Below are 26,222 nucleotides of genomic sequence, written 5' to 3'. Positions count from 1 at the left end.
TAGGTATTCTGGGCCGGGGGTCGGGCTTCTGGACATAACTATGAAACAGTAGGTCCTCATATAGGATTACTGAAGAGGAAGCAAAATTTAAGAATGAATGAGGTAGATATATAATAGTGGGTGATATTTTTGGAAATAAAGTTAATATTCAATTAATTTCTGGGAGTGAAATATTATTAATCTCACAGAAATTGCCATCAGTAATGAGAAAAAAATATGCTTGCCCAATGATACCAGTTATGGGAGTATCAGCTGTCAGTATTAGCATTCATAAAGAGAAACCAAAGAAGAAATGTGGCTACCTACTACAATTAACACAATTATCTTTTATCAAACACTGCTAATCTTATTAGGCTTTGATTGGTTACCTCATAATGAAGTATTATTATATTACAAAAAAAAAAAGTTGCATAAAAAGAGATGATAAGATATCAAGTGCAGTCTTCCAAAATAATTTTTTTATAATTTAAATAACATAAACAATCGGTGGAGCATATTCACTTAATGAACCCTAAAACTGATATTAGCATTGTCCACTGCATTAATCATTCTATAGCGCATTATGCATTTCAGCCTTATGCCAGTCTTATAGACTCATCATATCTATAACGAATTCTTAAGTAAAACAAACATGAATATGTCAAACACGGATACAAATACCTGGTCTACATTACTTAATGATATCGGAATGTAAATGACCGCAACGTCTCACAAAGAATTTTTGCATTTTGCTGTGATATTTATTTAGTGGCTTCCATTAATATCATTGTGGTGGATGAAACGGAACACGCAAAAGAGGAGTTATTGAGTAACATTAAATCAAAAACAAGAAAATCAACTGTTTCCATTACAAGATATTCTAGTAGAATCTAAAGATGTGTTTTCAAATAAACCTGGAATAATTAAAGAGTATATCCATAGCTTTGAAGTAAAAGATGGCAAATCATTCTTGTGTAAGCCCTATCCAGTACCAATGACGCTTCTTCAGATTGCTGTAAGAGAAGAGATACTGAAGACGATTGACAACAGCTTAACTGAACATAGTCACTAAAAATGGATTATTGTAGACACTAAAACTAAGAAATGTGGAGGAGGAATTCATTTAGTTTTGGATGCATGAACACTTAATAACAACATAGGAACTGAATCGGAGGACCTGTTTGTATGGAAGAGTTGTTATGTAGGTTTGAGGAAGTCAAATTCTTTAGTTCAGTGGACTTTACGGTCAGATATTGGCATAATGAGAGGAATCAAAGTCATACTTATAGACTTGTTACTCGAATATAAATCTTTAGAATGTAAAGTATTACCATTTGATTTGAACATTTCAGTGGCAGTTTTCATTTGTGCTTTAGATAAATCGCTAAGCAGGGATTTAGTACAAGAACTAATAATGTATGTAGTTGCTACTCACCATATAGCGGAGATGCTGAGCCATGATAGGTACAATAAAAAGATTCACACAATCATAGCTTTCGGCCATTAAGGCCTTTGTCAGCAGTACACACGCACACACACACACACACAAGCGCAACTTGTGTGTGTGTGTGTGTGTGTGTGTGTGTGTGTGTGTGTGTGTGTGTGTGTGTGTGCGTGCGCGCGCGCATGTGTGCATGTATGTATGTATGTGGACTGCTGACAAAGGCCTTAATGGCCGAAAGCTATGATTGTGTGAATCTTTTTATTGTACCTATCGCGGCTCAGCATCTCCGCTATATGATGAGTAGCAACTTTCCTTCTCTCGTATTGTTACATTCCATCAAGGATTTTCCATTCTTTAATAATGTATGTAGATGATATACTGCTACTATCCAAGACTTGGGAAGACCATTGAAATTGCTGACATGTAGCCTAAGTACATTAGAAGATAAAGGAATATCAATAAAATTTCCCAAGTCACACTTCCGGCAACAAGGACTGAAGTTCCTGGGCCATACTGTTCACAATACCTGATCCAGGAAGAGTACAAACTAAAGAGGCTGTTCTGAGCCAAGAATGTAAAACAATTGTGGTCTTTTAGGTTTAGCTGCCTTCCACAAAAGATATATAAAGGGCCAGGCAATGAACAATATTCATTTATTAAAATAAAAAGTTACTTGGATACAGAATGATAGTACAAATGGAGCACTTACAAGGAGAGGTCCCCGATGGTGGGATCAACTTTCTGCAACCAAATATATGGTGATATAGATTACGAGCCCAGGTGTAGTGTGCGCAAAATGTCATGGTCACCAGATGCGCAGTCGGCCGGGGAAGTGTGGGGAGAGCGGAAGTGGATGGGGGTCGCTCAGAGTGCTGTAGGGGAAATGCCAAACACTGGAGGGAAGTGCCATTGCAAACTTTTTCGAATTCCGTGCAGTCTCTTACTTCCACGTTGCTACTCACAAAGTTGCAGACAGGCACAACAAAAAGGCTGTTACATATTTATATAAAATTTATCAACAGCTGTTAAAATTATTTAAATGGTCAGAAGGTACAATCCGATATAAGGACAATGTATATGACTGTGTAGAAGAGGCATTAAAGAAAAATGCTAAAATTAGAGTAGGGGAACATAGCTATAAAACTACTTTTCACAAATATGAAGGTCCATATAAGGCAACTAATATTCCACATCCTAAAGCAGTATCTCCTGTGCAGCCTGCAAATAACATAGGGAAGGTATTATATAATATCAATACGATAAAATGGTTTGTAACTTAAAGAACAGAACTCAGGAGGGTTCAGAATCTGTGTAAACTTTGTAGAGTGATGGCTACAAGGCTCCAGTCATCAATTATATTTTTTATTATTTCAATTTTTGTATAATGGTGTCTCCTCCAGCTATTCTATCATTTTTAATTTAAGTTTCTTTTCACTACCCTATCCACAATAATCAAATACTATTATATGGAATATTAGTAATTAATGCTTATTTGATTTTAACAGGTAACTATGAGTTATGCAGATAACTTTCTGCACAATTTCTCAGAAAATACACATATGTAACTACAAGATGAGGATAAATAAGGATTGCTATACTCTCTACAGTAATTAACACTGTAAATAAGCAGCAGGAGAAAAGATGCATTACCTAAATAAGTTTGCTGTTAGGAGTTCTAACAGTGTAATGCATGATGTTAGCATTGTCACATCGGCAAGGGGAAGAGTAGGAAGGGGAAGGTACCCTTACACAATAATTCAGTGACATGCTAACAATGAAATGAAATCTACATAGGGACTTGTAATTAATTAAACTAATTCTCGGTCGTGCAAATTTGGTGGTGGTTAGAAAAGATCTGAAAAAGGAGGTGACACTGAAAATTTCTACAGAAGTAGAAGACTGTATGTTTTGAGGCTTACTTCAAAGTCATGAAATACAGGGTCTTACCTGATTTGTAGTGGTCTAATTTATATTGTAATTGGCAGCTGATATTCATATTCGATTTCTCATTTTTCTCCTGTATTTCCTTTACTGCATCACAGTTAAGGTGTGGAAATACCTTTGATGGCTTATCAAACCAATGCTGGCATCAAACATAAGGCCACATAAGTTACCTATTATGGAGATTGGAGGGTGTGGCTGGGCCTGATGAAGTTTGCATCTCTGATGTTTCCCATATTAATAATCACTATGCACAGTTCCACACATGGATCAACACTATGTCCACAATAGTTACATACTGCTATGGTGCACAATACTGTTACCTAACAAACATTGGGAATGAGTGTAAACATTCCAGAGTGGCACAAAGTCGGCTAACTTCCACCAACCACAGAGGGGCCAAGTAAAAGTGAGACACTAGTATATTTTGTATGGGTTACGTATATCTTTCAAATGGGTTGTAGTAAAAAGGGTTAACATTTCCCTATCCTTTATAACTTCAATGATGAATACACCAAGTACGGGGTGTAGTTCACAGGTTCCTTCAGTACTTTAGTTAATTATACATGTGGTGTCTGTTCTTCTGAGTAGGTCAGAATGAACAGATACACTTTAGATCCCATAGCCATTATGAATCAAGACACAGTGGAATTAATGGCATTAGTTGCCAGTGGACATTAATTTAAATCAATTGAGAAAGCTTAAAATTTGTGCCAGGCCAGGATTCAAAACTGGGTCTCCTGCTTACTACGTAGATGCCCTGACCACTGCGCCACCCGATCACAGTGGTCATTGCAACTGCAAAAACTACCCCAGCATTCCTTCCATCAGACGCAAATTCTCAACTTGTCCACACACTACTGATGCAGTATCCCTTGTCCATTATCCCCATTACTGGCGGCAGTGTTAATCAATGAGATGGACGTTACTTTTTGTGTAGCTACTCTCCCCAAAGGCTGACAATAGCACACTGGTAGAACCAATTTTTGGGGCCTGTGAGGGTGAAGCCGGTGGTGTCTGTTCTATAAGATTGGTGAACTTCATCCTCTAGCCCATAGGTGAAGTATCTCCCAGGGAGGGATTCTTGGGCTGAGGGATAGGTATTTGTCTTTGGTGTCTGTCGTCTTTCTTTCTTCGGTTCTAATATTCCTACTCGTCTTTTTCCTGTCTTTCTTCTCCAACAGAAGTACCATGTCTACCCTCCCTCTTTCCACATTCAGTTGTTTCCATTACAAAAACCATTCTCTTATCCGAATATTAAAACCAATTTTCAGAGGACTCCGAGGTAAAGGGCATATACAATTAGCTTCTGGACAAAGTTAAGACAATCCTAAATTGATACCAGGAAATGATACTTTTTTTGATGTTGGATGAAAGTATAGAGACAAAGTGTCACTATTTTAATTTTATACTGATGAAGTCATTCGGAACTACAAATATTCCTTATTTAGTTATTTAATAGTGTAGCAAGATATCATTTGTCTTGAGACATTATTTGTCCAGATGATCATCGCAGTGCAAGTATTATTGAGATTCTACAGAACTGTTTATTGTGTACATCATAAAGGATTAAAGTCAAATCATCTGCCTCCATTGCTGAGTGATCAGAGTGGCTGGCTGAGATGCATCAGGGGACCAAATTCAATTCCTGACTGAGATGGATATTTTACCCGCTCAGGGACTGGGTGTTGTGTTGTCCTGATCATCATTTCATCACAATCAATGTGCAAGTCGAAGACATGGTGCCAAACTAAAAGATTTGCACTAACCGACCAAACAACTCTAGATGGAGTCTCCAGGCTAATAATGCCGTATAATATTTCATTTCAATTTTAGATCACTATATGCACAAAGACTGTAAATGAAGTGTTACCTTCCTTATGACACTGTAACTGAAGACATAATATAACTGTAGTGAAAAGAGGAGCTTTCTATTATTTTGGAAGACAGATTTCAGAACTGATCAAACCTCTCAGATGAGAGTACAGAAGCAAATGTGACAGTGAAGTAGTCCACATCATGAATAACTACATGGTATGTCTGAACAGGACTTTCAATCTACACATATACACAATTTCTGACATCAGAAATCATTTCACATGTTCAAATGTCAGCCTACAAATTTGTAGATAGTAACTTCTCCCACTAATCACAGAGTAGGAAGGTTGTGAAGGTGAGTTACCTGTCTTGTAAACAACCTTTAAAAGCGGCTAGAGTAACAATACTGAAAGTGAAGAAACTGAAAATGAAGTGTCCTTCACTTGCAATTTCATGAAAAGTATAGTTGCTACTCACCATATAACAGAGATGCTGAGTCACATATAACCACAACAGAAAAACTACTGGAAATAGACAAACCACATGCACGCGTGCGCACACACACACCATCACCACCACAGTGTCTGTCAGCTGGAGTGTGTGTGTGTGTGTGTGTGTGTGTGTGTGTGTGTGTGTGTGTGTGTGTGTGTGTGTGTGTGTGTGTGTGTGTAAGGGGGGGGGGGGGGCACGTGAGATGTCTATTTTTGACAAAGGCCTTGTTGGCCAAAAGCTCACTTTCTGACAGGCTTTTTGTTGTGCCTATCTGCAACTCAGGATCTCCACTATATGGTGAGTAGCAACTACCCTTTTCACAAATAGTGTTACATTCTATGCTGGACTTTCCATTGTTCACTTACAACTTTTATCATTTAGCAGGACATAAAGTATTAAATGTTGGGTAACTAAATCATAGTGTGCCAGAAAATATTAACAGAGTAATGAATTCTGAAACTTAATGACTATTCAACAAAACACTTCTCCAAATTGCTGTGTCCAACTGCTGTTTGTAATTTGGTTATAGAACAGAAAGAAAACCAATGAATAACCAAACAAAAGGCATTTTATGCCTGCATAGCATTCTGTCTCCTCACAGACTACCACATAATGTGGTGAGGTGGTTTGTGTGCCTCAAGAATCCACAGAACTTTGCTTGCAGGAGCTATGTTTCTGATATGGTTACCCATGTCAAGATTGGTCAGTGGGTGAGAGACCAGACAAAGAGTAGTCTCCCTAGGAGGCATGTGAACAGCAACCAACTGGCCCTTCATTGAGCCTGGAATTGCTTCCATTTACTTCAGAGTTCTTGTGTTTTCATTCCTATTGTAATGACTCAATCTTGAAGGGTTGCCATAAAAAAAATCTAGGTACGAATATTACCAGTGAACTTGGTAACTTAGATGGATACATACAGTGCCAATTGTTTTTGTTATATGCATTAAGAAACTGTCAATTTTACAGTCACTGACTGCAAATTGGACACAAAAGGCAACATAGTCATGCCCTACCTGTAAGTAAACAGAACCAAACGTGGTATATAGAGACCGCCAATCGACAAGCAGGGCAGAGTTCCAGCTAGCAGCAAAGTTTGACCCCAATGTCCATCAGAACCAGCATCTCATATGATCACTAGCCAACAGAAGGAGCTACGTAAGTGAGAATTATAGTCAATTAAGCTTGTACACTAAAAAGGACTTCTAAACTTTGCCTATATTTACCTTTAGACATTGGTCAGTGGTTTCCTTTGTACATTTGCCTATGTGTACCTACATGTTTGTCACTTCCACAGTGACATATAACTGGACCTAAGGTTTCAATAAGTACAAAAGAAACACTCCTCAAGAGGCATAGTCTAGAATACCATACTTAGATGTTAGTCTCTGTACTCTATTCCTAATAGAGTGTTATCCTGGTGTGGCCATTTGTGCTAGTAAATGGTTGAAGCATCTAACAATAACTGAGAATACAAGCCTTTCTGTATTTCACACGTGTGTTAAGTGGATCTTAGGACTTAAGTGATAACACTGTCTCTGTGTTGTTCTGCATGTTCATGTAAAAGCAGACCAAAAATCAACCCAAAGTCTCATTTCCTTATTTCCACCATGTCTACCTCCTTAGCCTGACATGTGAGTCATTCTGTACTACCTCCCACTAGAGAGATCTGAAAAATCTCAGCTTGAACCTCTTGCCATCGCACCCCTGCACACAGCCACCTGCATGCCGGAGACAAATGAACTTTAATTCCATGTGACCTGTCTGGGAGATTCAAAGTAAGTATGTTACAACCCATGTCAGGTTATAACATATAAACTGATGTCAGATGTAAGAAGTAGGCTTCGATACCTGCCTGAGTAGCTTAATTAAGAAGTAAAGTGCCTTAGAGTACAAAAGATAGGGTTTTCTTTGAGGTGGTCTAGCTTGCCTAGACTTACAAGGAGACTACCAGACCCATTAATCAGAGTCTGATGAGTCTTAGCTATGTCATAGAGGAACTCATTTTGAGCACCCGGCTAGCTGCTTTTCATGCAATGGCACCTAGTTCCCAAGAAAATTTATTTTGAAATATTATCCATATCTGCAATGTTACATGTGTTTTGACCAAGCAAGCATACCCTAACAGTGGAAGTTTGCGGCTACAATGCTTGTGGTATGGGGATACTTAACCTGCTATGTACTTCCTAACTCTTTTTCAAATTTTGCATACTCATTAAATAGTATATGTCATTCCAGATACAAATGCAAGTACTGATCCCTAATTTTTGTCTTCATTATGTAATTAATACCAATCAAACCAGCTGCCAGTACAATTCAACATACAATAGATCCCTTTTGGAATTAGGTGCGAAAAGGGTTACTGTGCAGACAAAACATTAGCCATTCCATCACAGCACAGTGTACAATAATTGCATAAGGAAAGAAACGCCCTGAGTTTTCTTATGCAAGCAAGAACCGTTGGGAAATTTGGCCAGATCATTCAAAAAGTAGTTGAAGAATAGACTCAAATTTTGAAAAACTTCATGGAGAAAGTTCAAAATACTCCCAACTTGCTACAGACAGTAGAGAAATTGCTTCAACGGAACATTCTATAAAAATGCATTCTTTAATTCTGCATCAATTTAGAGCACTTGCTTTCACAGAAATGCCAAAATATTTTTGGTTCACATTGAAATTGATTGCACATATTACAATCTTTATGAATTTAAATAAACTGTGTTTCCAGTATTGCTTCCGATTAATCTGTGTGCCTGAAAGGCAGTAGCTTTCATTAAATGTGCATGGTGGTCTATGAATTCGATTGATTCTATGACCAATACCATGCAGAATTATGTTCTAGCACTTCAAATAATGCAAATGATAGTGTTCTAGCACTTCAAATAATGCAAATGATAGAAAGTAACACCATTCTGTATTCTATTCTGTAACAAAAAGAATACAAGTTCGAAGAAAGTTTATTTACGGAATTATTACAGGGAGAATGACTGTTTTTGAATATATTTGCCAGACGTATACTATTTAATAATATTCTGTATGATGAAACTGGTAAAAAAGGTAAGTGGGCAGAATTTTCACCCTTACTGCCAGCATAGTTGTCATGAACCTTAGCAACTGCACTACTCTTGCTGGGTCAAAATGCAATGAACGTTACACATATAGCAGGTACGCATGAAACTTCCACATCAATCTTTCTTGGAATCTAGGAGCCGTCACATGAAAATCTGCTTGCCAGGTAGTCCGAACAGATCCCTCTACAACACTGCTAAGACTCACCAAAATCCATAATTAAGAAGTCTGATCGTCCCCTTTTTTGGACAAATCAGCTTGAGCTTTTCGAGGTAGATCAGTGACAACGAACACGTGGAGAAGTTCTTTGTTGTGTATAATTAACAAGTCTGATCGTCGCCTTTTTTGGACAAATCAGCTTGAGCTTTTCGAGGTAGATCAGTGACAATGAACACGTGGAGAAGTTCTTTGTTGTGTATGGAAAGAACAAGCATGAAGAAGGGAGAAAGAAGAAGTAGTGAGATCATCTGTTGTCTTGTGTTGCAGAATTACGAGACCACTACTAACAGCCTGCTGCAGTAGACAATGAAGGACGCCTTCACAGCAATTACATTAGTCAAGTTTGGGGCCACGGGCACCTGAATCAGAAGCACATGTGTACCGATAACACTGAGTTCCAACATTACACCTTCATGAAACGCCAACATAGAGCCGCTCACTTAACTGAAAAATATGGCGAGTGAATCACAACACAGCTTTAAAACAAGATCCAAAGTTTTGAGAAAAGGTGGAATATTCCCTAATATGAATCTGGAGCAGAACTCTGCCCTGCTTGTCGATTGGCGGTCTCTATATACCACGTTTGGTTCTGTTTACTTACAGGTAGGGCATGACTATGTTGCCTTTTGTGTCCAATTTGCAGTCAGTGACTGTAAAATTGACAGTTTCTTAATGCATATAACAAAAACAATTGGCACTGTATGTATCCATCTAAGTTACCAAGTTCACTGGTAATATTCGTACCTAGATTTTTTTTATGGCAACCCTTCAAGATTGAGTCATTACAATAGGAATGAAAACACAAGAACTCTGAAGTAAATGGAAGCAATTCCAGGCTCAATGAAGGGCCAGTTGGTTGCTGTTCACATGCCTCCTAGGGAGACTACTCTTTGTCTGGTCTCTCACCCACTGACCAATCTTGACATGGGTAACCATATCAGAAACAATTTTGATTACGGCTCTTACAACACCAGAAGATACTGACGATTGCTGTGAAAATGTTTCAGTTCTGCTGTAGGCTGCTTCCCTGAGAAAGAGAGGTAGGGCTTGTTTGCTGGCACCGCTCCTCTCCCCTCTGGCAGTCATCAAAATACTAATTTGTTTACACTAGCGAACACCTGCCACTATATAGCCTACAGTTCCCACACTCTGCGCTATAACGATTGGAAAATAAAATCTGTAATATTTTTTGACTAGCTGAAATTCTTCCCTAATGTTAAAATAGAGTTTGGTTTTACTTCTAGGTAAGTGCCTTTTCAGTTCTACCTGGAGCATTGTCAAGCATGGGTTGCCCATGAAAAGTCAAAATTAATAATCTGGAGATTTTGTAATCGTCGAATTGGGCAGGAAAAGACAAATAAAGTCCAGAAACACATCAAATCAAAGACACATTCAGTTCACTGGTGGGGAAAATGCTGCTTCTTTTCAACACAACAATCATTTTTGAAATCTTAAATACAGCCAAATGAAGAAAACAAAGGCCATTTCAGAACAAAGATGTGTTGAAGGATATTCCAGTCAAAAAGTTGCCTATTAGCACTTTTATTCAACAGTCAGTTCAAAGAACTAAGGATCTGTTTATCTTCACTTATGTAGCATGACAGATTTTTAAATTTGAGCATCTAATCATACAAAAACAAAAAAATAAATGCGAATTTTGAAAAAAACAGATGCAAATTTTGCCACAAATAGATGCTACATTTTCCAGTCCCTATCTATTCCACTGTCTAGGTGGTTTCAAATTGTCAATCCCACCCCTGGGGACCTGCCCTTGTTAGTAAGCAAATGTTGCAAGTTGGTTACAGCTCTCTGATGGATAACTGTAGTTCACAGAGTTACTTTCACTTGTTTGTCATGGCAAAAGTATTTTATTATTTTTTGTATGTTTCTCTTACCAAAATGAAACCAGGGAGACAGGTTGCTAAGTGCATCAATTGTCGGATCATTCCGCTTGGAACCATAATTTTTTAGACCCTTCGTGCAAAATTTATGCAACATTAAAAGACCCGCCTCAGTGCCTGCAGTTGCCCAAGTCACAGGCTGAACACTTCGATCAGCTTCTATGAATTTTTCAGCTGCTACCCAGTTAGCTTCCTGTAACACCATAGTTCATTTCAATCATTTAAATTCAATAAAAGACATTATACCGTTCTTTCTGAGCAATCACAATCAACAAATCATTTGTTATACTAAGCAAAATATAATCCCATATTTAAGAAGAGCAAGCAGAACACAAAATCAGTCACTGAATACATACACGAGAATGAAATAGTAAATATATACAATGACATAATTAATGAGAAGTAAGTGTAACAGATATACTCCCGTTGTTTGTGTACAAATTGTCTTACAATAGCATGCTTCTTAGGTGAATGAGGATGTGGCACAACAGGTGGATATTGTGTTAAGTACTCTTGCAGTTTGCTATTAATTTTATTTCGTATTGTCCTGGCAGCATATTCCAATTTATCTGAGGCAATCCAGCATGGGACAATATTGTGAGCATCCACCTGAAACAGACAAATGAACTATCTTCACCCCTTATTCTCCTTGTCTACAGAAGAGGATGTCTGTAACAGCATTATATAAGTCTTGGCACAATTCTACTCCTATTAGTCCACTGAAAAAAGAAGTGTACAACATTTCTCAAGTTAACAGTACCATGTAATAGAAGATAGAAAATATGATAGCACTTAAAACATTTGCATAACTAAAGAATTATTTATTTATTAAGAATATAAATCCTATGAAGTCCATCAAATTTCAGAAATTTTGTTTCTTCTCCCTTGATTCAGATACCTTACTTCTGCAATGTTACTTCCCAGGCTGGATATGCTCCATAGTATAGTCTATGTGTCCTCTGCTGCTAGGGAATATAGTCCACAAAGAAATGCACCAAAGCAAGGGGAGACTGTAGGACTACTTGTGCTATAGGCTTATGTTTCACATAAAATGTGAACAGCTATTTTCCTTTGGATAGCTAGTGTAAAATCACTATCTGATCACAAGTATCCAGACATTCTTACATAATGAACCACTGATAATTAGATGTCAATACAGATGGACCCAACAGTATCAAAAGAGGCGGGGAGTACTGTGCGGTCCCATCTCTTTATTTTTTATTCTTATTCTTTTACAAAATATTTATTAAGCATTTAACACTTTCGTATAAAACATCAAATAACAGAATGTGGCAGGAAATAAACTCATTTTATAAATAATTATAATACTCTACTACTCATTTACATTTCAGCCTTCAATGTGGAAATCTGTAGGCAATGGTCCATTGAGCTATTCCTTAGATGACACATTTGTAGAATTCATATGTCAAAATGTATCAGTTTACATACAGGAATCCTGAGAAAATTCATGTATGTAATCCTCTAACAGGGCTAACAAGTTACTTTCTCATGTTCATCCCATAAATATGGGACACACACACACACACACACACACACACACACACACACACACACACACACACACAATCTTTGATTTCCTGTTTAAAAACACCCTTAAGTGACAAAATATTTTCCCTCAGAGCTGTAGAATTATATGCTGTCTAAAAGTTTCCCAGCAGTTTAGAAAAAGAATCCCAGCAAAAAACAATGCATTTTGGAAAGATCTTCGACACGTGGCAACACATACATTGCAAATTTTCATATTATGAAAGTATAAATACAAATTCTGCCAAATACTACATGGTAGCTTCTGAAGCACTGAAATTGAGATTGCGATGCGCTTTATCAGCTAGTCATAGCTCACGTCACATGATCTCATCAGCCAGTGACAGTCGATGTTCAGAGCATAGGACACGTGATGTAGTCAGCCGATAGCCACATCACCATTAAGTAGCGCAAACAGGAAAAGTTAATGGTTTAAATTAATATACATACAGTACAGCTATGAGAAAGGCTAAGCTTCCACATATAATACTGGTGTTTATTAGTGTGTGTTACCCTTTAAGATATACCGAACATAAATGTGCCAGTAAAATTTTAAATAATGGATGCTCGTCTCGGTCCGAAATTTCTCTGTTTAGCTGAAGCTCAAAGTGTTAAGTTTTGAATGAGAGTCAAACACTCTGTGATTTAAGAAATTCATCACCACATAACATAATTTATCTTACATAAAAGGAAATTTACTTTGAAAGTAACTCTTCTCAAACCACCATCTGCAATATTTTTCCACGACCTGTTAGAAATGTAAACAGCTGTGAAGTCCCACTCATCAAAAGCAGTTTGTTATTACGAAGTACTGCAGAGTCTTCATCTTAAGGCCTTTCACACATTTTGCTGTTGGCAGACACTTGTATGTATATTGTCTTTTGTTGTTGTAAATGGCACTTTTTCTTGGCAACTGAAGTTTTATTTTTGTGTTATTCTCCCATTTGTGTGTTACTGCTGCAGTATTATTCTGAACTAGTGGGCTAAACTAAAATTCTTTGCTAGAATATCAGTTCTTACTATTCAAAATTACAAAAAATTTAACTGAAAACTAAAACAATGCAAAATTCTTGGAGTTCTAAAAAATTCCAAGATTTTTCCTGGATGTCCTAAGTGTCCCGTGGTGTATGCACCTTGCAGATACTGTAAGTTGTCCTTTACTTTAAGTCAATAAATTGTGTGCGCCATGATCCAAGTTGTTGCATGTCACTCTGCTTTCGGAAACTGTTTCCATTTGGCTGTCATAGTGTTACGGACCTGTATATTGCATGTGTCCATTCTATTGATCAGTCAAATCATGTCCCTTGCTGTCTCCCATATTGCAACATAGTTTGGGCATTCAAAACAATGATCAATTTTGTCTTCCAAATAACAATTTCCACACACAGTTGACTGTTTTAATGGGGTGGAGTAAAGCTTGGAGTTGGTCACTACTGCCTTGTTTATCACTTTGTACTAAGTCATTACGGTATTATTTTCATTGTTAAATTTTCCAATCGTGCTAAACTGTAGCTCCCATTTATTATGAATTAGTATTTCTTGAGAGCCAAGGCCATTTTATGAACTTTCCCTTGTTTTAAGATGTCTGGTGGTATATAACTTTTACTGAAATATAGTCAGACAAAGTTTAATGAGTGTGGGACATTGACAATATTAACTGGCGCTGCTCTATCTCCAATATCTGGAGATATTTGTGAAACAGTATAACAGTTGTGGTCTCTTCTTTCTATTACATGCTTACTTCTGATGATGAGTAGTACCATACATTTTGCGTGCAAGTCCATTAGTTCCAGTCCATCCTCATTTAAGCTGAGGGTGCAGATCTGTAGAGAAACCTTAAAAATTTCGCTCATCACTACTTTTTTTTAGGCTTCAGGAGTATCTGAGCTAAGTACCATGCTTTTGTGAGCATTTGCATGTTGCTTAACAATTTCTACCGGTGTAGATTTTTATCATCGATCTTCTTTTATGTAGTGTCATGGAGCAAATGAGAGCCTCCAACCTTTGGGAATTATTTAACATAATGATACCTAACACTTGATGTTGATCTTTGGCACTAAATCAGTTCTGCTGTATATTCCACTTATTATTTGCAATTGGCAACAACAAAGTCGTTTTATGGTTAACAACTGCACCTGTAGCTTTTTCATAGTGTTGGAGGATGTTACGTAACATGATGTACTGATACATCCCATTCCTTGAATGATAAGTATCACATCCTTAAAAGATAAAAGATGTTTGTGGCAGAGTAGTCAATATGTGGTGAGCACCCCACTGTTTGGAGGTGTTTTAAATCATAGGTGCTGATACCTGAGCCAATGTTCCAGTGACTGTACAAAATCGGCTAGCTGTCAGACAACCATACCTGCTGACGTGGATATAGGAGATCCATGAAGTGGGCTGTTCAGAAGAAAGAGCTCCATGAAATCTAAGAAGGCGAAATGACAAAAATAATAAATGTATTGTAACCATTATTTATCAAGTTGAATATCAGATCTGTTATGTACGTAATATAGAGGGGCAGTATGAGTTGGTAGCTGTCCTCATTTATCATGTGTTGAGTTGTAATTTTGAAGATAATATAAGAAGGTAAATTGAATCTCACTTCTTATTTATGTGGTGGAGTGAGTGAGAACGAGAATTTAATTTTCAGCAGCTTTATCTACAGCCTGTAAGGGGCAATGTCTTAGCCAAGTGGGAGGAAGAAGGCACATGGATTCAGGGTACAGACTAGCAGGACCTGATTAATAATACTTAATGATGACAGAATATTCAATGAGCAACATTCACTGCATTTACAAGGAGTGTCCAGATGCAAATTATTTAAGTGTTTGGTGCATGAGGTGAAGTATAACAAACCACCACACAGCACAAGCCAACCCAAAAATACTTCAATGCCAACATCTCTGGAAGTTTCATGAAAACACCCAAGTCATAGGTGTAAGCTCTGCATTTGAAACATTCATTTCCTACTTAAATTCCTTGTCACTCACAGCATATAGTGCAGAAGAGAGAAACTAAAGCTACTAAGCTACTGCATGTAACACCATAGATAACAGGCAATCTTGTCTGACTGATATTATGACCAGATTTTCTTACTCATTCTACCATTGATAATGACTTGTGACATGGCAGTGCCCAAAATATTCTGAACCCAATCAAAAGCATTTTTTATAGTCTATTAATAAAATTGCTGCTTTCTTTTATATATTGTATATTAGTAAGAAATCATGTGTGTTTCTGTCCAGAACAGCACACGTCTGATTCGGACTAGTCACTTTCTCCATTTTTTGCTTTAATTTCCCAGAAAAGCACTTTATTGTCAACACTGAGTAATCTTATCTAACGCAGATTCTATAAATTTGGTGTTTCTTTAGTTTTTGGTACCACTGTAATAAAAACCTCTCAGAAATTATTCTGGTATGTCAACAGCCTTACACATTTCGGTACAAGTTAAAGTTTTCCACATAAAATTCAACACAATTCCTATCTCCTCATGAAGATTTTCCTTCAGAATTCGTTTTGATTGCTTCCTCAATCTCATCTAAAGTGAAAGCCTCATTAAAGTGCATCCAATCACTTCTCGTAAGCATGTAAGGTGTTTGCTGAAGAAAACTGTTTATTGTGGATAGGTTGGTATCACTCTCTTTGAATAGGGTTGTAAACTGGATGGTGAGTTTGGTTTTGATTTCATTCTTACTGGTGGTTTTCTGGTTGCTAAGTTTTATTCAAGATCTTATAGCTTCTCTTCCATTCCCTAAGTGGAAGATTAAAATCAGTTCTTCCGCACTGAAACCTACCAGTTGACTCCACATAAGTGTACCTTCGGTTTTCATTCAGAGGTCACAAACGTTTTGCCTTAATTTGTCTCAACTTCGGCAGTAAGTTCGACTGAACTGTTATTTTACTAATGAGATCTTGCAGACAACTCTGGCAGAATTCAGAAGTTGATTGGGGCCAGGAGGCTGTAGTTCATTAATAAATTTCTGTAGCAGGCTTAGCTGGCATGAGCCACCATTCCAATACGCTTTTAATGTGGCACCACTTTTTGAGTCCCTCTTGCCACATGACTAACAGATCTTGTGTCAACTCACGATCTTCTAAATGGCTAATTTTAAGCTTCCAAATGCCTTTCTTAGGCCAAACGTGTAGTCGGGTATTTAACTCGCCAGGTGTATCTCCAATCATCTGAGAATATCACCACTTTTTCCTTTTCGTATTTCAGCTAGGATTGAAGGTGACGTGTGTATCCTATCAAGTCTGCTATACTATTAGTAAAAAAATAGGTGTAACTGCCAGGGTCCAGAATTTGCAAAGTGACTTCAAGATGGTAACTGTCAACCAGTGCTCAAGTTCATTATACTAGTTTGGACGAGATTTCTGATCATCATTAACCAACACTGATGCTAATAACCACACAGCTGTCAGAAGAGTGCTCAAATACTTTAGTCTCACGGAACATGCTTTACATCAACTGTAGCTGTCATACAACTGAGCATGTGCATGCGCAATGGCACTCAGCACCGTGCCATATCCACTGGCGTACACAACAGTGATATAGCTACTGGGGTCTGCAGAGCGTTTGTGTTTTTTCTCAGGCCCAATACTGATGGATGATCACAGCTCAGTGTGGGTGGTACAACACTTCCTCATGTGTAACTGTAGTGCACGACTTCTCATTATTCAGACAGAATACATCTTTAAATAGCTGCATCACCAAGCAATATAATAAGAAAACGTATCATGCATGTACATACTTGTATCATCATTTTAAGATGTTTTTCACACTCTGAAGCACATAATGAATGACTAAGTTTATTATTCCTGCATAATTTGTGTGTGTGTGTGTGTGTGTGTGTGTGTGTGTGTGTGTGTGTGTGTGTGTATTTACCTATAAAGAATTTGGTTGCAAATTAAATTTGGGAATTCTCCCCATAAGCATTAGCTGTGCGAAATTTTCTGTACCCTCATCATCTCTAAATGAGCAAGTGTGTCTACAACTAATTTTATTATACGAAAGACCTTATTTGTATTGCACGATATTGGGTAGCCATTCAAATATTTGTTTTGCATTTTATTATTTGTTTGAGGTACTCCTTGGGTTCATCAGCAGACATTCCTATGTCATAGCAGATTCTGCGTGGAACTACTACTCTACAAGATTCATTAATGAAGATGATATTCAACAACGTAAGTAAGCCTTTAGTCAGGCTCAAGCTCTTGATTATATCTCATGCCCGTACTCAAGCATATAATAAATGTTGGCTGTCATTTGCAACAATCGAAAACCATTTGGGAGAAAATAATATTAGAAGACCGTTAATCATTCAAAGAAAGTCTACATTCACTAGTGTGGGAACACCTAGATCATGAAATATTAGTTGGTGGCAACTTTAACCCAATGAGTGTAGACTGGAAAATATATGGATTTATTGCACGTGGTATAGGCAGGCAGTCTAGTGAAGCAATTTTGAACATGTTTTCCAAAAACTGTCTCGAGGAGCTAGTTTGTCAGCCCACATGCAATGGAAATATTCCAGACCTTGTAATAACAATCAGGCCTGACCTTATCAGCAGTGTCAGTATACAGACAGGGATTAGTGATCATATCATAATGGCAATGGTTAATAAACTTAATAAATTCATCAACAATGATAGGAGAGTATTTTTGCTAGAAAGAACAGATAAGCTGTAGTCAGCACCCCACTTAGACCAAACTTAAACCCAGAGGGTCACCGTTTATAATGCCCCTGAAATGCATAGCTGGATTTTTAAGTATTGGCTACACTACAGTCTAGGGAACAATCAACACTGGGTGTTATATGAATTTTATCATTTTGAGAAGACCAAAGGGGTAATCTGTTTTACTTGCTAAAAACATTCAACAGCAAAGATTGCATGAGTATTTCTTTCTTTAAAACAACTGGTTTCATGAAACTTTGCTGTCATCTTAAGGTCTTTAAAAATCTTTTTGTTATCAAATGCGTTCATTTTATGTTGGACCTCACGCCAAGTTGTCACTTGAATAAAAATCAGCAAATTCTAAAAAGGTTTGTCGTAACTAAAATATTTAAAAACATACAGCACATTGTGCAAATGGCCGTGTCCATATATCTACGTCACTCTCACAAGCTCATTATGTTACAAAACCACAGTGCACAGTAGCACGTCTGTTTACCTCCGTTTTGTTTACATAAGCCAGTCATATTTTAAACATTGAAAATCCACCTTAAACAGTGCACATTGGCACAAACAATGCCTGTCATCTGGGCTATGAGATAGAAATTGAAGCTGCATGCACGATTGTTCGGGCAAAACTCAGCATCTGGGATGGACATAAAATGCTAATGGGATCATCTCCTGATGTAACCGAAAACTTCAGAGAAAACCTCACTTCGTTCCCCAATCATATTGTAATCGTCGGTGGAGAATTTCTGGGAAAAATGCATTTTTGTTAATGGTTGGCATGACATTGAAACTGGTATCAGTGATCATAACACACTTTTGGCAACAATGATAGCTGAATTACAAAAGGACAACTAAAACAAGTAAAAGGATACACATGTTCAGTAAACTAGATAAAAAGAAGTACTGTCTTAATATCTGAGTTAGGGACTTTAAACTTTCAGCAGAGGGCTGAAGCATATAGGGGAACTATAGCTCAAGTTTAAAAGAACAGTTGAGCATACACTGGATAGATATGTAACCAGTAGAACAGTACATAATGTGAGGGACCCTCTCTCATTATATAGTCACAGTAAAGGAACTCCAGAGACTACTGGACAGTAGGTATAAAACAGAGCATAAAACTATAGATAGATAGATTTGGCTGTCAAGAGAGCAATGCATGAATCCTTCAGTGTGTACCATAGCAAAATATTTTCAAATGATCTTTCACAAAACCCAATGAAATTCTAGTCGTATGTACAGGTTGAGTTAGTGTCCAGTCACTTGCAAATGAGACAGGAACTGAAACTGAGAGCAGCAAAGCAAAAGCTGAAATGCTAACTCTGTTTTCAAATTTTTCTTTACAAAGGAAAACCCAGAACTGTCCTAATTTAATCCTTGTATATTACCGAAAAAATCAGTGAAGTAAGTGTTAGTGTCAGTGGTGTTGACAAACAGCTGAAATTGTTAAAACTGGACAAAGCTCCAGGGACATAAAGCTCCAGGGACCAATGGAATCCCTATCAGACCCTATACTGAATTTGCAGCTGACTTAGCCCTCTTCTAACTATAAACTGCCATAAATCCATCACACAAAAAAACTGTGTCCAGTTGTTGGAAGATACACAGGTCACACCTGTTTACAAGACGGGTAGTAGAAATAATCCACAAACTACTGTGCAATACCCTTGACATTTTGGCTTCTTGTAGAATCTTAGAACATATTGTGAGCTCAAACATACCGCAGTTTCTTGAACAGAGCACGGATTTCGAAAACATAGATGGTGCCAAACCCAACTAACAGTTTTCTCACATGATGTACTGAAAGTGTTGTGTCTAGACAAGACAGCCTAGACACAATGAGAGGAAGCCGAAAGGCACGTGCTTAAACTCACGCAGGCTGGCGTGAGGTCTGAAACAGGATACATAATGAATGCTATAAAGAAAAGTACGTAGCTTCTGGAATACTTAACTTTAATCCACATTTGTAGAACATCGCTCTTGATGATACATTAATAGAATCTCAATATCAATTGAATACGGCGCCTTGCTAGGTCGTATCAAATGTAGCTGAAGGCTATGCTAACTATCGTCTCGGCAAATGAGAGCGTGTTTGTCAGTAATCCATCTCAGGCAAAGTCGGCTGTACAACCGGGGCGAGTGCCAGTACGTCTCTCTAGACCTGCCGTGTGGTGGCACTCGGTCTGCAATTACTGACAGTGGCGACACGCGGGTCCGACGTATACTAATGGACCGCGGCCGATTTAAAAGGCTACCACCTAGCAAGTGTGGTGTCTGGCGGTGACACCACAAAAAGCTTTAGATCAATGCATTCAGTTAAAAGTAGGATTTATTGATTTCTGAAAACATTTGACTCAGTACCACATCCAAGCTTATTATCGAAAGTATGACTGTATGGGGTATCAGGCAAAATTTGTGACTGGGTTGAGGACTTTACAGTAGGGAGGATACAGCATGTTACCTTGGATGGACATTCATTATTACGTGTACAAGTAACCTCAGGATTGCCCCAATGAATTGTGTGTGTAGGGACTGTTGCTGTTCATGTTGTTTATTAATGACCTTGCAGACAATATTTTATAATAACCTCAGACTTTTCGCAGGTTATGTAGTAATCTGTAGTGAAGTACTGCCTGAAAGAAGCTGCATATATATTCAGTTACAGCCTGATAAGATTGCAAAGTGGTGAAGAGACTGGCAACTTGCTATAAATGTTCACAAATGTAAAATTGTGCATTTCACCAAATGAAAAAGCATAGAATCCTATGACAACAGTATCAGTGAGTCATGGTCGGACTCTGTCACCTCATACAAATAACTGGGTGTCACACTTTGTGGAGATATGAAAAGGAATGATCAATTATTCTCAGTCATGGGTAAACCAGATGGTAATACTTTACTTTATTGATAGAATACAGGGAAAATACAATCAGCTGTAAGCTTACAAATCACTTGTTAATCATCATTCATCACTGACATAATAATCAATTAAACAAGGGCTTAAATGAAATGGAACATTATCTCACATAAGCATAGGCTTCTGAAAAATTCATGGAAAAATAACCAAAGTTCCTCAGCACAAGCTTAAAGTTAAAGTTTCACAACTGTGAGCTATTTGTATTCTGAGTGGAATCACTAAAAAATAGCAGTAAAGTTTTTAAGTTCAGAATAGATCATTTAATGTGAAATATTCAAAGTCTATACACTGAAAATATTTCAGAGTGTACACTATTGGACACACAGAACTCCATGGCTCAATACTTAGAAAGATTTCAACTCGCTCAAAATGTGACCTGTTGCTGCTTATACATACTATCCGTTCCAGATCTCACACCCAACTGCTACACAGACCATACATGAAATGTCCTAGAGCCAAGAAACACCCATACAAAGATGGCTGCCACTATTTAAACCCACACACTGACGTGAGTCAAGCACATCACTCCTGAATCATACTTCAAATTTAATGTTAAAAACATGTAACATACATAAATTTGTGCTCAAGCTTCCTCAGCTTTCCACTGCAGTCCTTAGATTTCCTCTAAAGTAAATAGTTTGTTCACAAATAAGGATTTTCGCCCATGTAAATGCTACTTTGCAGTGTTGTGTTACTAATACATGTAAACAATTGAAACTAAGTACATTCATACATCCATAATTATGTCTACTTAATAAAGCTGCCACTACTTTCAGTGTTTCACATGTTATTTACATGAAAATTAAGGTTTTTATGAGTGAAATATACATTCCGACCTGTAATTAAAAATGGGTAATATTTATAATTTAAAAAACATCTTCTGTGTGACAGTCTGTCAGCGCTCATTTAGACCTATCAGTTGACACTCTGTCTGTAAATATTACTTAAGGCATTGTCGATATATTAACTTATAAGTCCATTTTGTACATAAAACATTTAATACAAAGTAACAAAAACTACATTTCATACTGAGGGCACATTTCACCTATGCAGTCATCTTAGTTTTGTCATTGTAGCCATGTTGCTGGCTTCTCTGTCACAAGTTGGGTTTCATTTTTATTAAATTTAGTTTTATTTGATATTAGTTCTGGCCAATCAATTTGGCCATGGCATGGCAGCTACCTTTCATGTTTCACACCATCAGCACAGTTTTCCCAATGGCATGGCCTGTGATCTAGAATTCTCATACTCAAGAGCCTCTGCCAATCACTGCGACTCAAAGGGTGCCACCACCTACTGATGACACGATAAGCCTCATGCACTACTGAGGTCCAACTGTTTCAGTTCGCCTGCCTTCCTTGTTGCCGAAACACTTGCTGGTTCAGCTGCTAATGTCACAACAGAATGCTATTGCATGTCTGTTTTTTAAAGTTTCTCATCACTATCGGACGGTATCATCCCAACCCATAAAATTACAAAGCAATATCCTTAACATAGGTTTGCTGCAGAATTCTTTAACATATTCTCAGTTCTAATGCAATAACTTTACTTGAAAAGGAAAAGTTTCTGTCAACAAATCATCATGGATTTAGAAAGCACTGCTCATGCGAAACTCTCACATAACATCCTGTGAACCACAGATTAAGGGCAACAGGCAGATTCCATATTCGTAGATTTCTGGTAAGCAGTTGACATGGTGTCCGACTGCAGACTAGTGTAGTGACCATATGCAATAGGTTACCAGATATGCAAATGACTTGAAGACATCCTAAGTAATAGAACACAGTATGTTGTCCTTGACAGGGAGTGTTCATCAAAGATGAGGATATTGTCAAGAGTCTCCCAGGGAAGTCTTGACAGGAGTGCTATTAACCTCTATACAGGGTGATTAAAAAATACTTTTAAAAGCTCTGGGGACAAGTTCTTTACTCCGAAAGTCATTCTTTTATGAGTTTTTAATGATGGAGCTCATCAACACAAACTAATAACACATGCTTAAAATGTTCTCCTCTTGCTTCTAAATATACTCCCTGACAATTTCAAATGCTTTTGGAGGCTTTCATGGCACATCGATGAAGCGCTCCTACATCAGGACTGTCTGCTATGTAGACCAATTTTTAAGGTGGTCCCAGAGACAATAATCCAAAGGAATGAAGTCAGAGGAATGTGCAGGCCATGGAACTGGTCCTTGTCTACCTATCCACCTGTCACAGTAGATACCGGTCAGTGCATCTAAAACACTGAGACTGAAATGTGCTGGAACTCCATCACTTTTTCCTCCCAATATTTGCAGGGACACACATTTTAGTAGGTTTTGGAGGGTGTTCTGAATAAAGTCCTTGTAGACAGAACCTGTTAACATGGTGGGAGAACTTATGGCCCTACCAGACCCTCACCCATAATTCCAACCAACACATTAATCTTAAAGTGGTGTTGATTTCTAGCCTGAACTGTGGCATGAGGATTGTGATCAGTCTGTACATGCTGCTTGTGGAAATCTGTTATTCCATCTTTTCCAGATGGCAAGTGTAAAGCCTACACACGTTGAAGAGGATATGAGTACATAAGTTGCTCATGAAGTATCCTCTCAAGCTGAACTTGCAATGTACCACACACAAGGGCCACTTGTCTTCTGTTGATAGCTGGCTCTTCTCCAAAAGCCCGTAGAAAGTTCTCTTCTTGGTCAGGTTGTATGAGCAACATATGGTCTTCCTCAATCAATGGTCTGTGGTGCTAGAGCTCCTGTCTCAGCAATGTGACAATACAAAGCACCAAAGGTTGGATGATTCGGCCGTCTAGTCCGGAAATGGTGTGTGATACAGCCATGTAGCCTCATGCCCATTGCCATTCATGCAGCTGACATAAAAATCACATCTGTCTGCTCATGAAATCAATATCCCGCCATATTTGAATGGAGCACTTTCAGTTAACTCACTGCTTGTAATATATTTACGCAATGGACATACCGAAGACCGAAGAATGACAAATGTACATGTCTCTCTAACAACCCAGGGCCATCTAGGATACAATGAGTCAAACAGGTGCATGGATAAGTGAAGTAGTTGGGTTGTACGTGGAAAGCCAATGAACGTCAAATTTCATTAATAAATCGAAAACAAAGGATTTTTGGACGTATGTTTACATGAACTTATTATCTTGCCTCAGCGTAAGAATCCCGTCCCCAAACTTCGTAGATGTATTTTTGAAACACCCCATACATATAGATAATCTGATGACAGGGTGAGCAGCAACTGGCAGCTGTTTGCTGATGACGCTGGGGTGAATGGAGAGGTGCCATTGACTGTCTGTGGATACAAGATAACTCACACAAATTTCTATCTGATGTGATGAATGGCAGCTTGCTCTGAAAGTAGAAAAAATATAAGTTAACGCAGATGAGTTGGAGAAAAAATACCACAATGTTTGAATACAGCATTAGCACTGTGCTGCTTGATCCAGTCACGTCTGCTAAATATCTAGGTGAAGCATTGCAAAGTGATATGAAACAGACTGAGCACATAAGTACAGTAGCAGAAAAGGTGAATGATCAAGTTTGGTTTATCGAGAGAGTTTTAGGAAAGTGTAGTGCCTCTGTAAAAGAGGCTGCATATAGAGCACTAGCATGACCCACTCTTGTTTGGGATCCTCACCAGGTCAGATTAAACGAAGACATTTCAGAGGCATGCTGCTACATGTGTTACTGGCAGGTCCGATGAACAACACAAGTATTAAGGAGGGAATTCAAATGGGAATCCCTGGAGGGTAGACGACATTCTTTTCATGAACACTAATCAGAAAATTTATAGAAATGGCATTTGATGCTGACTGAGAAGGATTCTATGGCAACCATGCTCATCTCATGTAATTCCTCGCTCTATTTGCGAGTGAAGCAGGAAAGTAAATCACTATTAGTGGTCCAAGGTACTCTTTGCCATACACCATATCTTTGAGCCGTTGCATAGCTAGCGTTAAGTTGTCGGTACTGTCGTCTTGGAACTATAATGTGGCATAGGTATGTGAGGAGGCGGTCACATTGGAGCAAAGAGTCAGTCACGTAACAACATTAATCATCATCATCATCATCATCTAAGACTGATTATGCCTTTCAGTGTTCAGTCTGCAGCATAGCCCCCTTATAAAATTCCTCCATGATCCCCTATTCAGTGCTAACATTGGTGCCTCTTCTGATGTTAAACCTATTACTTCAAAATCATTCTTAACCGAATCCAAGTACCTTCTCCTTGGTCTGCCCCGACTCCTCCTACCCTCTACTGCTGAACCTATGAGTCTCTTGGGTAACTTTGCTTCTCCCATGCGTGTAACACGACCCCACCATCTAAGCCTGTTCGCCCTGACTGCTACATCTATAGAGTTCATTCCCAGTTTTTCTTTGATTTCCTCATTGTGGACACCCTCCTGCCATTGTTCCCATCTACTAGTACCTGCAATCATCCTAGGTACTTTCAAATCCGTAACCTCAACCTTGTTGATAAGGTAACCTGAATCCACCCAGCTTTCGCTCCCATACAACAAAGTTGGTCGAAAGATTGAACGGTGAATAGATAGCTTAGTCTTGGTACTGACTTCCTTCTTGCAGAATAGAGTAGATCGTAGCTGAGCGCTCACTGCATTAGCTCTGCTACACCTCGCTTCCAGTTCTTTCACTATATTGCCATCGTGTGAGAATATGCATCCTAAGTGCTTGAAACCGTCCACCTGTTCTAACTTTGTTCCTCCTATTTGGCACTCAATCCGTTTATATTTCTTTCCCACTGACATTACTTTCGTTTTGGAGATGCTAATCTTCATACCATAGTCCTTACATTTCTGATCTAGCTCTGAAATATTACTTTGCAAACTTTCAATCGAATCTGCCATCACAACTGAGTCATCTGCATATGCGAGACTGCTTATTGTGTGTTCACATATCTTAATCTCACCCAGCCAGTTTAATAATGTGAACAACAGTGGAGACAGGTTGCAGCCTTGTCTTACCCCTGAAACTACTCTGAACCATGAACTCAATTTACCGTCAACTCTAACTGCTGCCTGACTATCCATGTAAAGACCTTTAATTGCTTGCAAAAGTTTGCCTCCTATTCCATAATCTCGTAGAACAGACAATAACTTCCTCCTAGGAACTCGGTCATATGCCTTTTCTAGATCTATAAAGCATAGATACAATTCCCTGTTCCACTCATAACACTTCTCC

General features: G+C 38.2%; 1 protein-coding gene across 9 annotated transcripts in view; it reads right to left on the bottom strand.

The window, feature by feature from the left end:
* LOC126249200 (deoxyribodipyrimidine photo-lyase) overlaps window positions 1-26,222 on the bottom strand; it is a 115,755-nt gene that overhangs the window by 25,433 nt on the left and 64,100 nt on the right. For all 9 annotated transcript variants that reach the window (XR_007545601.1, XR_007545602.1, XM_049950904.1 and 6 more), the window contains 2 exons: window positions 11,311-11,469; window positions 10,855-11,053 (listed from right to left, as the gene is read on the bottom strand). Coding sequence is in view for 7 of the 9 variants with exons in the window: in XM_049950904.1 (XP_049806861.1) it covers window positions 10,855-11,053; window positions 11,311-11,469 (358 nt within the window). In the remaining 2 variants the exon portion in view is untranslated. The remainder of the gene's footprint in view (window positions 1-10,854; window positions 11,054-11,310; window positions 11,470-26,222) is intronic.

The sequence above is a fragment of the Schistocerca nitens genome, chromosome 1 (genome assembly GCF_023898315.1).
Source record: "Schistocerca nitens isolate TAMUIC-IGC-003100 chromosome 1, iqSchNite1.1, whole genome shotgun sequence".
Taxonomy (NCBI): domain Eukaryota; kingdom Metazoa; phylum Arthropoda; class Insecta; order Orthoptera; family Acrididae; genus Schistocerca; species Schistocerca nitens.
This window is presented reverse-complemented; position numbering and strand designations above follow the sequence as displayed.